General features: G+C 43.8%; 1 protein-coding gene across 1 annotated transcript in view; it reads right to left on the reverse strand.

Annotated features, from left to right (window-relative positions):
• Positions 1 to 15,523: 15,523 nt before the first annotated feature.
• The window catches only part of LOC119354398 (agamous-like MADS-box protein AGL61), a 2,868-nt gene continuing 1,693 nt past the window's right edge, over positions 15,524 to 16,698 (reverse strand). Inside the window, exon 2 of the mRNA XM_037621133.1 lies at positions 15,524 to 16,246. Coding sequence (XP_037477030.1) covers positions 15,524 to 16,246 — 723 coding nt within the window. The remainder of the gene's footprint in view (positions 16,247 to 16,698) is intronic.

Below are 16,698 nucleotides of genomic sequence, written 5' to 3' on the forward strand. Positions count from 1 at the left end.
GAGAGAGAGAGAGAGAGAGAGAGAGAGAGGGCGAATAAACTGGCAAGGGTGAAGTGGGGGGAGAGGAAAACGAGATGCAAATGGCAAATAATGTAATGCGAGGGATAAGAGTTTGTGATGGGTACTTGGTATGTCTTGACTTGTGCGTAGATCTTCCCGGCAACGGCGCCAGAAATCCTTCTTGCTACCTCTTGAGCACTGCGTTGGTTTTCCTTTGAAGAGGAAAGGGTGATGCAGCAAAGTAGCATAAGTATTTCCCTCAGTTTTTGAGAACCAAGGTATCAATCTAGTAGGATACTACACGCAAGTCCCTCGTACCTACACAAACAAATAAGAACCTCGCAACCAACGTGATAAAGGGGTTGTCAATCCCTTCACGGTCACTTACGAGAGTGAGATCTGATAGAGATAATAATGATAAGACAAATATTTTTGGTATTTTTACGATATAGATTGAAAGTAAAGATTGCAAAATAAACGGTGCCAGAAAATAACTTGTTGATGGGAGATTAATATAATGGAGAATAGACCCGGGGGGCATAGGTTTGACTAGTGGCTTCTCTCAAGATAGCATAAGTATTACGGTGGGTAAACACATTACTGCCGAGCAATTGATAAAAAAGCAAATAATTATGAGAATATCTAAGCATGATCATGTATATAGGCATCACATCCGTGACAAGTAGACCGACTCCTGCCTGCATCTACTACTATTACTCCACACATCGACCGCTATCCAGCATGCATCTAGAGCCTTAAGTTCATAAGAACAGAGTAACACATTAGGTAAGATGACATGATGTAGAGGGATAAACTCAAGCAATATGATATAAACCCCATCTTTTTATCCTCGATGGCAACAATACAATACGTGTCGTTTCCCTTTCTATCACTGGGACCGAGCACCGCAAGATTGAACCCAAAGCTAAGCACTTCTCCCATTGCAAGAAAGATCAATCTAGTAGGCTAAACCAAACTGATAATTCGAAGAGACTTGCAAAGATAACCAATCATACACAAAAGATTTCAGAGAAAAATCAAATATTGTTCATAGATAGACTTGATCATAAACCCACAATTCATCGGATCTCGACAAACACACCGCAAAAAGAGTTACATCGAATAGATCTTCAAGAAGATCGAGGAGAACTTTGTATTGAGATCCAAAGAGAGAGAAGAAGCCATCTAGCTCCTAGCTATGGACCCGAAGGTCTAAAGTCAACTACTCACACATCATCGGAGGGGCCATGAAGTTGATGTAGAGGCCCTCCGTGATCGATGCCCCCTCCGACGGAGTTTCAGAAAAGGCCCCAAGATGGGATCTCTTGGGTACAGAAGGTTGCGGCGGTGGAAATATGGTTTTGTGGTGCTCCTGGATGTTTTCGGGGTATATGAATATATATAGGAGGAAGAAGTAGGTCGGTGGAGCCACGAGGGGGCCCACGAGGGGGGAGGGCGCGCCCAGGGGGTAGGTGCGCCCCCTGCCTCGTGGCCTCCTCATTGGTTGCTTGACGTCCACTCCAATCCTCTAGATCACGTTTGTTCCTAAAATAACTCTCCCGAAGGTTTTATTCCGTTTGGATTTTGTTTGATATTCCTTTTCTACGAAACACTGAAATAGGAAAAAAATCAACAATTTGCACTGGGCCTTGAGTTAGTAGGTTAGTCCCAATAATAATAATAAAGTGTAAAATAAAGTCCATTAACATCCAAAACATATAATATCATAGCATGGAACAATAAAAAATTATAGATACGTTGGAGACGTATCAAAGCACAACACCTTCGGTTCACCGTTCATCTCCATGGTGTTGTATCTGGACAGCCCCTGTACTTGACCATCCACCGCGGCATGAACTGGATTGAGTTGGGTGCTGCCATCGAGGTGAACCTCGACTGGTGTTCTAGTTCCCCGAGAACGGCGTGCTCAACGAGTAGCAGCATGGCCACGGTGGCAAGGTGCTCAGGTGGAGCCAATGCGAGCAAGTTGCACTGGATGTGGACGGAGGGCTTAACTACCTGCACAACTACACTGACCCTCCCTGCGTGCATGAGAATCTCAAGAGAAGCAACGTCCTCCTCAATGCATGCTTCCGTGCCAAGCTCTCAAACTTTGTCCTCGTGCTTGCTATCATCGCCGACACCGAGTACAAAGCCCTGTGGATGACCCGGCAATGTAAGTTAACAACTCATGTCATACATTCTTAAAAGTTCAGTTTCGTCAGACGAACTGTTAAAATTCAGTTTCGTCCGCTAGGAGTGCATGTGCTAAGGCACTGTTCATCAATTAACCTATGTGCTTGCCTGCCTGAGGCTAGCTTTGCACGTCCGAGCTGCAGCTTCTGGTGGATTTGATATTGAAAACCAACATCTTCTACCTCGCTTGACTTTGAGTTGGGGCTGACAGATCTCACGTGAGTTTGAGTTGGGACTGACTGGATGTAGTCGGCACGCGGAACACACACCACAACAGCAATGGCGAGCGGCCACGCACACGCATGCACGCTGCACATGGCGACCCTGACCACCCCGTGCAGGGCACACGCAGGCATGCTGCACATGCCGACCATGGCGTCAACCCTGACCACCCCGTCTGTGACCGAGTTTTTGCCTCAACGGTCTGGTGCAGGAAAAGAGGACCGCTAGGCGCCTCGGTCTCGTCTGCTAGTGCCGGTCATAACGGCGGCTCGGTGAGGGATAGGCAGCCCAGACCATGTCCACCTGCCAGGCATCGCGTTGGCCGTGCTCGGCCAGGAACCCCGCTGTCGTTGGATTCCATGCTCACTGTCAGCCGCTCCACCACGACGGCAAAGCATCTGGCGCAAACCTCACCCGACTATGGGCACCTTGCTGGCGCCCAGGAGGACCTTGTCCATGTCCAGTAGAACCAGAGCCATGCCATGGGCGGAAGGGGAGAATGATCTGACCACAGTGATGACCTTGTGGTAGTGGACTCAAGAGGAAGAGGGGAGGATGATGATGTCTGGCAGGATGCCATCTAGCTATGTCCAGGAAAGGAAGCGGTGGAGGAATCCAGCTTCAGCCCGACCTCCTTGAAGCTCATGACATGGACAAGGGCCTTAGCGCCAGTGCATGGACACGGGTGTTGGGGGGAACGTAGAGGGGACGACAGCTGCAAGGCAAAGAGATCATGATCTTTTTTCATCTCGTGTGGCAGCAAGAGTCATAGGTGGTTTTGGGACATATACATCGGGGCTAGAAAGCTGATGTGATAGTACATATGATTGTTTTCCTTCCTTTTTCTCATCATCAAGCGAGACATGGAGAGTTCGTTTTTCCTTTTCCTTAATAGAGCCGGACGTGCAGACTTTGCTCCGCAGCGTTTGTTTGTTTGCTTTCCTAATTACATGTGTGTAGATTTATTTTTCAATCTCAGCCGTTAGTTTTTATGGTTTACACAAAATGAACGGATATAAATAAAAGATGTATGGAGAACTATGAAAGTATCCGTCCTTTATTATTAGGTATAGATATAGATTAATTGAACTTAATTTATCATGAACTTAGTCATGCATGATAGTATTAGCATATCTATGTTGTAGATCAATAGCTCGCGTTTAGCTCCCTGTTTTATTTTTAATATGTTCCTAGAGAAAACTAAGTTGAAAGATGATAGTAGCAATGATGTGGACTGGGTACGTGATTTGAGGATTATCCTCATTGCTGCACATAAGAATTATGTCCTTGATGCACCGCTAGGTAACAGACCTATTAATTGCAGGAGCAGATGGAGACGTTATGAACATCTGGCAAGCTTGGAGTGATGACTACTTAATAGTTTCGTGCACCATGCTTTACGGCTTAGAACCGGGGCTTCAAAAACGTTTTGAGCGCCACAGAACATATAAGATGTTCCAAGAGTTGAAATTGGTATTTCAGACTCATGCCCATGTCGAGAGGTATGAGACCTCTGACAAGTACTTTGCCTACAAGATGGAGGAGAATGGCTCAGCCAGTGAGCATGTACTCAGAATGTCTGGGTAGTACAATCGCTTGAATCAAGTGGGAGTTAATCTTCCAGATAACATAGTGATTGACTGAGTTTTGTAGTCGCTATCACCAAGCTACAAAAACTTCGTGATAAACTATAATATGCAAGGGATAATGAAAACAATTCCCGAGCTCTTCGCGATGCTGAAATCGGCAAAGGTAGGAATCAAGAAAAAGCATCAAGTATTGATGGTTGACAAGACCACTAGTTTCAAGAAAAAGGGCAAAGGAATAGAAAGGGAACTTCAAGAAGAATGACAAGAAAGTTGTCACTCCCGTGAAGAAGCCTAAAGCTAGACCTAAGCCTAAAACTGCGTGCTTCTACTGCAAAGGGAATGGTCACTGGAAGCGTAACTACCCCAAATACTTGGCGGATAAGAAGGATCGCAAAGTGAACAAAGGTATATTTGATATACATGTTATTTGATATATAGAAGAATTATGTCCTTGATGCACCGCTAGGTGACAGACCTTTTGCAGGAGCAGATGCAGACGTTATGAACGTTTAGCAAGCTCGGTATGATGACTACTTCATAGTTCAGTGCGCCATGCTTTACGGCTTAGAACCGGGACTCAAAAACGTTTTGAATGCCACGGAGCATATAAGATGTTCCAAGAGATGAAATTGGTATTTCAGACTCATGCTCAAGTCGAGAGGTATGAGACCTCTGACAAATACTTTGCCTACAAGATGGAGGAGAATAGCTCAACCAGTGAGCATGTGCTCAGAATGTTTGAGTACTACAATCGCTTGAAACAAGTGGGAGTTAATCTTCCAGATAAGATAGTGATTGACAGAGTTCTCTAGTCACTATCACCAAGTTACTGGAACTTCGTGATGAACTATAATATGCAAGGGATGGAAAAGAAAATTACCGAGCTCTTCGCAATGCTAAAGGCCGCGGAGGTAGAAATCAAAAAGGAGCATCAAGTGTTGATGGTTAAAAAGACCACTAGTTTCAAGAAAAAGGGCAAAGAAAAGAAGGGGGACCCCAAGAAGAATAGCAAGCAAGTTGCTACTCCCGGAAAGAAGCCCAAGTCTGGACCTAAGCCCGAAACTGAGTGCTTCTACTGCAAAGGGACTGGTCACTGGAAGCGGAACTGCCCCAAGTATTGGGCGGATAAGAAGGATGGCAAAATGAAAGGTATATTTGATATACATGTTATTGATGTGTAATTTACTAGTATTCATAGTAACCCCAGGGTATTTGATGCTCGTTCAGTTGCTAAGATTAGTAACTCAAAACAGGAGTTACAAAATGAAAAGAGACTAGTTGAGGGCGAGGCAACGATGTGTGTTGGAAGTGATTCCAAGGTTGATAAGATCACCATCGCATACTCCCTTTACCTTCGAGATTAGTGTTGAACCTAAATAAATGTTATTTGGTGTTTGCGTTGAGCATGAATATGATTGGATCATGTTTATTGCAATACGGTTATTCATTTAAGCCAGAGAATAATTATTGTTCTATTTACATGAATAAAACCTTCAATGGTCATACACCCAATGTGAATGGTTTGTTGAATCTCGATCGTGGTTATACACATATTCATAATATTGATGCCAAAAGATGCAAAGTTGATAATGATAGTGCAACATATTTTTGGCACTGCCGTTTAGGTCATATTCGTGTAAAGCGCATGAAGAAACTCCATGCTGATGGGCTTTTGGAATCAGTTGATGCTTGCGAACCATGCCTCGTGGGCATGATGACTAGAACTCCGTTCTCCGGAACAATGAAGCGAGCAAATGACTTATTTGAAATAATACATACTGATGTATGCGGTCCGATGAGTATTGAGGCTTGCGGCGGGTATCGTTATTTTCTGACCTTCACAGATGATTTGAGCAGATATGGGTATATCTACTTGATGAAACACAAGTCTAAAAAGATTCAAAGAATTTCAGAGTGAAGTGAAAATCATCGTAACAAGAAAATAAAGTTTCTACGATCTGATCATGGAGGTGAATATTTGAGTTGTGAGTTTGGTCTTCATTTGATACAATGTGGAATAGTTTCACAACTCACGCCACCTGTAACACCACAGTGTAATGGTGTGTCCAAACATCGTAACCGTACTTTATTAGATATGGTGCGATCTATGATGTCTCTTACCGATTTACCACTATCATTTTGGGGTTATGCATTAGAGATAGCTGCATTCACATTAAATAGGGCACCATCTAAATCCGTTGAGATGACATCATATGAACTGTGGTTTGGCAAGAAACCTAAGCTGCCGTTTCTTAAAGGTTGGGGCTGCGATGCTTATGTGAAAAAGCTTCAACCTGATAAGCTCGAACCCAAATCAGAGAAATGTGTCTTCATAGGATACTCAAAGAAGACTGTTGGGTACACCTTCTTTCATAGATCCGAAGGCAAGATATTCGTTGCTAAGAATAGATCCTTTTTAGAGAAGGAGTTTTTCTCGAAAGAAGTGAGTGGGAGGAAAGTAGAACTTGATGAGGTAGTTGTACCTTCTCTCGAATTGGAAAATGGTTCACCACAGACATCAGTTCCAGTGATGCCTACACCAATTAGTGAGGAAGTTAATGATGATGATCATGAAACTTCAGATCAAGTTACTACCGAACCTCATAGATCAACCAGAGTGTTATCCACACTAGAGTGGCATGGTAATCATGATCTGGAAGTCATGTTACTAGACCATGATGAACCTACAAACTATGAGGGAGCGATGATGAGCCTAGATTCCGACAGATGGCTTGAGGCCCTAAAATCTGAGATAGAATCCATGTATGAGAACAAAGTGTGGACTTTTGTGGACTTGCCCGATGATCGGCAAGCCATTGAGAATGAATGGATCTTCAAGAGGAAGATAGATGCTGATAGTAGTTTTACTATCTACAAAGCTCGACTTGTCGAAAAGGGTTTTTGACAAGTTCAAGGTGTTGACTATGATGAGATTTTCTCACTCGCATCGATGCTTAAAGTCTTCCGAATCATGTTAGCAATTGCCACATTTTATGAAATCTGACAAATGGATGTCAAAACTGCATTTCTTGATGGATTTATTAAAGAAGAGCTGTATATGATACAACTAGAAGGTTTTGTCAATCCTAAAGGTGCTATCAAAATGTGCAAGCTCCAGCGATTCATCTATGGACTGGTGCAAGCATCTCGGAGTTGGAATATATGCTTTGATGAGTTGATCAAAGCATATAGTTTTATACAGACTTGTGGTGAAGCCTGTATTTACAAGAAAGTGAGTGGGAGCACTACAACCTTTCTGATGAGTATATGTGAAAGACATATTGTTGATCGGAAATGATGTAAAATTTTTTGAAAAGCACAAAGGAGTGTTTGAAAGGAGTTTTTCAAAGAAAGACCTCGGTGAAACTGCTTACATATTGGGCATCAAGATCTATAGAGATAGATCATGAAGCTTGATAAGATTTTTCACTGAGTACATACCTTGACAAGATTTTGAAGTAGTTCAAAATGGAACAGTCAAAGAAGGAGTTCTTGCCTGTATTGCAAGGTGTAAAGTTGAGTAATACTCAAAACACGACCATGGCAGAAAATAGAAAGAGAATGAAAGTCATTCCCTATGCCTCAGCCATAGGTTCTATAAAGTATGCTATGCTGTGTACCAAACCTATTGTGTACCTTGCCATGAATTTGGCAAGGGGGTATGACATTGATCCAGGAGTGGATCACTGGACAACGGTCAAAATTATCCTTAGAAGATATTTCTCGGTTATGGAGATGATAAAGAGTTCGTCGTGAAGAGTTGCATCGATGCAAGCTTTTACACCGATCTGGATGACTCTGAGTCTCAATCTGGAGACATATTGAAAGTGTGAGTAATTAGCTAGAGTAGCTCGAAGCAGAGCATTGTAGGAATAGAAAATTTGCAAAATACATACGGCTCTGAATGTGACAGACCCATTGACTAAGCTTCTCTCACAAGCAAAACATGATCACACCTTAGTACTCTTTGGGTGTTAACCACATAGCGATGTGAACTAGATTATTGACTCTAGTAAAACCCTTTGGGTATTAGTCACATGGCGATGTGAACTAATAACATAAAGATGTGAACTATTGGTATTAAATCACATGACGATGTGAATTAGATTATTGACTCTAGTGCAAGTGGGAGACTGAAGGAAATATGCCCTAGAGGCAATAATAAAGTTGTTATTTATATTTCCTTATATCATGATAAATATTTATTATTCATGCTAGAATTGTATTAACCGGAAACTTGATACATGTGTTGATACATAGACAAAACAAAGTGTCCCTAGTATGCCTCTACTTGAGTAGCTCATTAATCAAAGATGGTTAAGTTTCCTGACCATAGACATGTTTTGTCATATGATGAATGAGATCACATCATTAGGAGAATGATGTGATGGACAAATACCCATCCTTTAGCTTAGCATAATGATCGTTAAGTTTTATTGCTATTGCTTTCTTCATGACTTATACATGTTCCTTTGACTATGAGATTATGCAACTCCCGAATACCGAAGGAACACTTTTTGTGCTATCAAACGTCACAATGTAACCGAGTGATTATAAGGATGTTCTATAGGTGTCTCCGATGGTGTTTTTTGAGTTGCCATAGTTCAAGATTAGGATTTCTCACTCCGTGTATCGGAGAGTATCTTTGGGCCCTCTCGGTAATGCACATTACTATAAGCCTTGCAAGCAATGTGACTAATGAGTTAGTTATGGGATGATGCGTTACGGAACGAGTAAAGAGACTTGCCGATAACAAGATTGAACTAGGTATGATGATACCGACGATTGAATCTCGGGCAAGTAACATACATATGACAAAGGGAATGATGTATGTTTTTATGCGGTTTGACCGATAAAGATCTTCGTAGAATATGTAGGAGCCAATATGAGCATCCAGGTTCCGCTATTGTTTATTAACCGGAGATGTGTCTCAGTCATGTCTACATAGTTCTCGAACCCGTAGAGTCCGCACGCTTAACGTTGGATGAGATTTATATTATGAGTTATGTGATTTGATGACCGAAATTTGTTCGGAGTCTCGGATGAGATCACGGTCATGACGAGGAGTCCGAAATGGTCGAGTGGTAAAGATCGATATATTGGAAGGCTATATTTGGACATCAGAATGGTTTCGAGTGATTCAGGTATTTTTCGGAGTAACGGAGAGTTACAGGAATTCGCCGGGGGAAGTTAATGGGCCTTATTGGGCTTTAGTGAAGAGAGGGAAGAAGGGCCACGAGGTGGCGCACGCCTCCCCCCTGCCCAAACCGAATTGGACAAGGGATGGGGGCACGGCCCCCCTTTCCTTCTCCCTCTCCCTCCTTTCCTTCTTTCCTACTCCGAAAAGGAAAGGGAATACTACTAGGACTTGAGAGTCCTAGTAGGACTCCCTACACTTGGCGTACCCCTAGGAGGGCCGGCCTCTATCCCTCCCTACTTTATATACGTGGGCAGGGGGCACCCCAAAGGACTCCAAGATTTGTCTTAGCCATGTACGGTGCCCCCCTCCATAGTTACACACCTTGGTCATATAGTCGTAGTGCTTAGGCGAAGCCCTGCGCCGGTAACTTCATCATCACCGTCACCACGCTGTCGTGCAAATGGAACTCTCCCTCGTCCTCAACTGGATCAAGAGCTCGAGGGATGTCATCGAGCTGAACGTGTGCTGAACACGGAGGTGTTGTACGTTCGGTACTTGGATCGGTTGGATCATGAAGACGTTTGACTACATCAATCATGTTACTAAACACGTCCGCTTTCGGTCTATGAGGGTACGTGGACACACTCTCCCCTCTCGTTGCTATGCATCTCCTAGATAGATCTTGCGTGATCGTAGGAAATTTTTTAAAATGCTGCGTTCTCCAACAGTTTGCCCATGCATGGTCTTGATTTTCTGTTGTGACACTATGTATGCATGACAAACATTGTATGATTCCCTGCAAAAAAGAAAAGAAAAAGATAAACCATTGTTTGATGTACGATACAGATGTTGTCAGACTACTCGTCTAATTTCATTTTGGAAATATAAGAGACTGGATTTATATCAAAGGACTTCCAATGATATAAGCAGACACTCAAAATTAGGAAGTTACAACTTGCAACCATGCCATCCTAGTGCCCGCCGTTGTCACTTTGCTGCCGGAGTCAGCCTGACATTGTATCCCATGGTCGAAAAGTCATCGTGCTAAGATCGAGCTAGACCACGTCTCGGAGAAGAAGAAGCCATGGTCGAAGCCTTGGGCGGATTGAAAATCCTAGAGACGAATAATATCCTAAATAAAACTTCCGGCATGTTCGCAATGATGGACACTGCTGCATCAGTGAAGAAGTACAAATTGCTAGAGAAGAGTGTTGCTATGCACACGACACCAATATCCATTCATAGAATTAAACTACAACAGACCACTTGATTAGGGTCGTGCAGTGATCGGCCAGAGAATAGCATTGTTGTTGCCGCAAAAAAATGACTGGGGGACATCTCCCCATTGGTTGTCTAATTTTGTGCCTTTTTTTCCTAGCTCAACACGTGGCTATCAAATTATAATAAAATATATTTCACATATTATGTTGTATGATTTGTGAGTGCCATGTCTAAATACCAACCCCTGCGATGATGGTGAAGGTGACATGTATTAGAATTATATTCCCAATTAAATAAAGGTTTATTTAAAAAAAACATGCACCAACCATTCACAACCACTCAAAATAGATTAAACGGATGTCAGATCTATATCCATTAGATCTCGATCCAACCATCTACACGAATACCCAAAGTGCTATATATGCTCACCCAAACCCTAACGCGACTCAACACCCAACTCCCACGCCTCATTCTCAACCTTTGCGGCGCACTCATCCTTTTCCTCTTCTTCCGGTGTTCCTCTCATCGCTACACTGTCACCTTTCATCTTCTCTGGCGAGTTTGTTATTCTCTTTGTCAATAGGTGGCGAGCTCGTCGTTTGCCGCTTGAGAGGCGCCTGTCTGGTGATATTATTAAACGGCTTATCTAGCATACGTCATGAATTGTATGCGCAACTTTTCCTACGTGTGGAGTGCATATCTTTGTGGTGGAGTCCATTCGATTGGCCGCACCGCGGCTTGAAATTCATCGGCAGATTTCTCATCCTGGACCAATGCGGAGATAGATAGATCCGAATGATGTCAGCATAAGGTAATAAATTTTAGGATGTCTATATCCTTTTGTCTCATCAACATGATTTTTACAAATATATGTGGCTTAAGACTTTGTTTAGTTGAATCCATCTAAGTATATACTTTGTTTTTAATCCAGGTTCAGTATGTTTTCTCCTGGCACTACCAAGTCCTTTCCTTTATGACCTACTGTCTCGTGCCTAACTCTGCAATTTAGTTGGATAGATGTTTAATGGTCTGCTGTTTTCAATTTTCTGTTTGTGATATAGTAGCTCTTATCTGTTGTCCAATAGATAAGAGTGCATCTCACGAAGAGAACAAAAACTTCAAAATAGTTCCCAACATCAAACATCAATAAAACTAAATTCCAAAGTTAGGCACAAGATGTAGATCGATAGAGATGTTATTCAAATCAGCGGCTTTCCTAGCTTGCACCGATGGCGAGAAAGATGGATCTGGATGATGTCAACATAAGGTAATAAATTTGAAGGTATCTCTACAATAGTTGAAACTTTTGTCTCATCAACATGATTTTTACAAATACATGTGCATCGGACTTTGTTTAGTTAAGTTGATCTAAGTACATTTTGTTTTTAATCCGGGTAGAGAATGTTTTTCCCTTGGCACTAGAAAATCCTTTATTTACTTTATGAGAGCACTTGAGAATCATCGTAAGGTAATAATTATCACGGTATGCTTGTACTAGCAAATCATTTATTTTATCAACATGTTTTTTGAAAGAATATGCATGATACATAACGTTGTTTATTTTTGGATCTAAGCCTACTATGTTTGCTAGTTCAATGTTATATGGTTCTCTGGTTTTAGTTTGAGCAAGTCATTACCCTCTTTTCGAGAACCAAGTTTGAGAGGCAAACATGTTTCTTAGGAAGAGTGCTTAGCATGTTGGATGTATGTGCAATCCTTTCATAGCTCGACTCTCTGTGGCAGACGGGGCAATGGCCCTTGTCATGAGACTAAAGGTTCGCATGACTAAAAGCCCAGCCTGCATCTCGCATTGCCTTACCCTGTTTTGGTCTAATTCTTACTATATTTTGTGTCTCATCACATCTATCTATTTATTTGTTTCCTAAAAAGTTTTTATTTTATTTGTTACCCTAAAAATCTCTTTTATTTATTGTTGGAGGATCGTATTAATTTTCTACCATCAATAATAATCCTGATTTTGCGATGAGATGCAACGAATCCAGGACAACTAGCTATCATTTAAATTCAGGATAGCCAGTAAATTTAGTGTCGACAACATCCATGCCATGGTTCTTATCCTTCTTTTGCTAGGACTATATAGGGATGCTGTTATTATTTGTGTGTATCTTCTATATAAAAAAAGGCCAAACAAGTTCATTGGTATATTTTCTATTACCCCGTCTCAAATTAACTTTTCTTAGATTTGTCTAGATACATATGTATCTAATGTCTAGATACATGTCTAGATACATCCGTATCTAGACAAATCTAAAATAAGTAATTGGGGACGAAGGGAGTACATGACATCTTTCCTGTTTAAGTAGCTAGATGAGAAAGATAGAAGCCAATAGTTTAACAAGGAAAAATGTTTTTGTAAACTATTAAAAAATCGTGTCGAAAAATAAAAAGCCTTGTATTTTCATTAATTCGGTGCAATGTATACAGAACACAGTACCACTATGTTGGGTACGCTACGCACCGCAACAGGAGAAACAAAAAAAAAAGGAAAAATACAAGTACATATGCATCATCGAGATAACTAGCTAGGTGGATACGAGACCACCTTCTAGAAGCACGATGCATGTGACCAAAGCGAGACAGACATTTTCTAGAAGGTAATAAATAATGAAATTATTGCTAAATGATCAAAGATGGCGTTGGATCTCTTTGTAGATCGGAGCCATGCACGTGCATCCATGCTTGAGTCGATAGAATGGATGGACTCAATCGGACTCGGGCGGTTGGTTTCGGATTCGACCTCGTCTTGTTCTCAGTTGGGGAAGCTGCCGTGTGGCCCGGGCTCCTAATGCATCATCTCCATTCCAGCGGTAAACCCCGGAGCCAGTGGCGACATCGTCATCTCCGTTCCAGTGGCAAACACCAGCAACGGTGGCAGCGCAGTCAGTGTCTGCTGCTACTGTTGCATCTCCATTCCACCGACGAACCTCGGCGATGTTGGCATCACCCCGATATCGTCTGCTGCTGGATAATCTTCGTTCCAGCAGAGGGCCCCGGAGGTGGTGGCATCGCCATCATCATCATCACCACCATCATCATATGATGCTTAATCATCTCGTACATCGCTCTGTCTGCACTGGTGCCACCGAGCTCAAACCCATACCTGCTGGCGAGCCCCGGCAGATGTGGCATGGCCATCATCATCTGCTGTTGCTAAAAGTTCTCCTCCATCCCACCATTCACGCTGGTGCAACCGAGCTCAAACCCACCGCCGCTGGCGATTCACCGGAGGAGATGATGACGGCGGTCGTCGACGTTGGTGAGTTTGAGCTCGGTTGCAGCAGTGCGAATGGCGGGATGGAGGAGAACTTTCATCAGCTGCATATGATGACGGCGATGCCACAACTGCCGTGGCTCGCCGACGGCTATGGCGTTGAGTTCGATGGCACCAGCGTGGATGGAGGGGTGCACGTGATGATTAAGCAGCAGATGATGATGATGGCGATGCCACCACCTCAGGGTTCGCTGCTGGAATGGACAGTATGCAACAGCAGCTGATGTCAAGGATGCCAATCCCGTCGGGGTTCACCGTCGGAAGGGAGATGCAGCAGCAGCATCAGACGCTGACTGTGTTGCCACCGCTACCAGTGCTCGCTGCTGGAACGGAGATGATGACGTTGATGCCACCGGAGGGTTCACCGCTGGAATGGAGATAGTGAATCACAAGTCCGGGCCGCACGACAACTTCACCAACTAAGAAGAAAACGAGGTCGAATCCGGAACTAGTTGTCCGAGTCCGCCTGAGTCCATTCATTCCGCCGACGCAAGCGTGGAGGGACATGCATGGCTCCAATCTACAAAGAGATCCAATGCCATCTTCGATCATTTATCAATAATTTCATTTAATGCCTTCAAGAAATTTTCTGTCTCGTTTTGGTCATATGCATCGTGCTTCTAGAAGGCGGTCTCGTATCCACCTAGCTAGCTATCTAGATGATGCATATGTATTTGTGTTTTTCCTGTTGCAGCGTGTATCCAACATAGTGGCTTGTACTGTGTTCTGTATCCATTGCGCCGAATTAATGAAAATACAAACCTTTCTACTATTCTATTTTTTGGCATAACTTTTAATAGTTTACAGAAGTGTTTTTTCTTGTTAAATTATTGGCTTCTATCGTTTTCATATTGCTACTTAAACATGAAAGATGTCATGTACTCCCTCTGACCCCAATTACTTGTCTCAGATTTGTCTTGATACAGATGTATTTGTATCTAGACAGATCTAAGACAAGTAATTTGAGACCAGGTAATGTGTGTTGTTTCAACATGATTTTTACAAATACGCACGCTACCCAACCCCTATGAGCGCTTTCGAGAGACTGGGCCGGCATATCATCTTGAGATTTACGAAATGTTTTTAGGAAGAGTGCTTAGCATGTTGAACGTATGTGCAATCCTTTCATAGCTTGACTCCTTGTGGCAGACCGGGCATTGCCTTACCCTGTTTTATTTTATTTTATTTGTTACCTAAAAAACTATTTATTTATTGTTGAACAATCATATTAATTTTCTACCATCAATAATAATCCTGATCTTGCGATGAGATGCAACGAATCTAGGACAACTAGCTATCGGTTAAATTCAGGGTAGCCAATAAATTTAGTGTCAACAGCATCCATGTTATGGTTCTTATCCTTCATTTTCTCGGACTATATATGTATGTTGTTATTACTTGTGTGTGTGCGTGTTTCCACATATGATCTTTTATAGAGATTTTTTTGGTTAAGAAACACGTATTTTTAATGTAAGAAACAAGTATATTTGTTTAGTATGATTCATCGATTTGCACAATAGACAAAGGCTAAGGTATGTTTATTGGTATATTTTCCCCATGACATCTTTCCTGTTTAAGCAGCTATACAGATGAGAAAGTTAGAAGCCAATGGTTCAACAAGGAAAAAACGTTTTTGTAAACTATTCAAAAATCATGCTGTAAAATAGAATAATAAAAATAAAGGCTTGTATTTTCATTAATTCGGCGTAATGGATACAGAACAATGCAAGCCACTATGTTGGGTTGCCGATGCACCGCAACAAGAGAAACAAAAAGGGAAAAACAGAAATACATATGCTGTATCCAGATCAAACCCACGCTGGTGAATGCTCCGCCCCTCCATTCACGCTGGTGCCACCCAGCTCAAACCCAGCGCCGCATCACGTCCTCCATCCCGCCGCTTGCGCTAGTGCCACCGAGCTCAAACCAAGGATCTGGCTCACACCCCACTCCGCCTACGAACCCCGGCGTTGGCATCACCGTGACCATCTGGTCCGTCCCTCCATTCAGGCTGGTGCCACCCAGCTCAAGCCCACCGAAGCCTGCGATCGCTGTCATTAGCTCCTCCATCCAGCCGTCGGCGCTGGTGCCACCGAGCTCAAACCCGCCTCCGACCGCGAACCCTGGCGTTGGCATAACCGCCATCATCTGCCCCGTCCCACCGAGCTCAAAGCCACCGCCGCCGGCGAGTAGCTGTGGCGGCAGGGGTGCGAGGGCTGCCTCCCGGTCACGGCGACCGTCCTGGAGGACCTGGTTGACGCCCGCCGCCACGGTGACCTGCGCCTCCCTCAGCGAAGCCATGCAGGCCAGCATGTCCGCGTCCCCCATGTCGCGCTGGTCTGCGACTGCGTCCAGCCACGCCGCCGCCTGGCTCCCCTCCGCGCGACCCTTCGCTATGGCCTCCCCCCAGAGCTCCTTCCGCTGCTCCACCGCGTTCTGCTCCGTGCACAGCTCGTTGTACTTCTGTTGCAGCTGCTCTGCCAGCCGGTCCGGGTCGACGGCGGCGCCCATGCCAGCCCCCGCCGCCCCGGCCTGCTCCGCGGGGCGGAGGAAGCGGTCGACGATGTCCTCGGTGTTAGACTTAATCTTGATTCCATGTATCTGCATATTTAGTTTGCTTTCGTTGTGCATGTAGGATAGGTTAGAGAGTAGCTAGTCCGGTGAAGCTTCAGCGGAGGCACGCGGAGAAGATGAGATGTCAGGCTGCCGTGCGACGCGGCGAGCACGAGGAGATGTCGATATTGCTATGCGATAAGGCAACGCCGTGTGATGCGGCAAGATGCGACCGTGGCTGGAGCGTGACGGGCTGCTCATTCAGGTTGAGCCAAGTGATTTGGCCAAGTCAGAATTAGTTAGAGTATGTGAGGCTGTAGCTGCATGTGTGCGTGGTGCTAGCCGAGTCAAGAGTCAGTGCATGCGTGAGTTTGTTAGTGATTGACATGGGCGTGCATGTAGCTAGTCAGTTGGCGAATGGGTTAGTGCGTGGAGGGTGCTGTTAGTGGCCGGTTAAGGTGGCTGGTAGTGCGTGCGTGAGTCCA

The sequence above is a fragment of the Triticum dicoccoides genome, chromosome 1A (genome assembly GCF_002162155.2).
Source record: "Triticum dicoccoides isolate Atlit2015 ecotype Zavitan chromosome 1A, WEW_v2.0, whole genome shotgun sequence".
NCBI classification, from domain to species: domain Eukaryota; kingdom Viridiplantae; phylum Streptophyta; class Magnoliopsida; order Poales; family Poaceae; genus Triticum; species Triticum dicoccoides.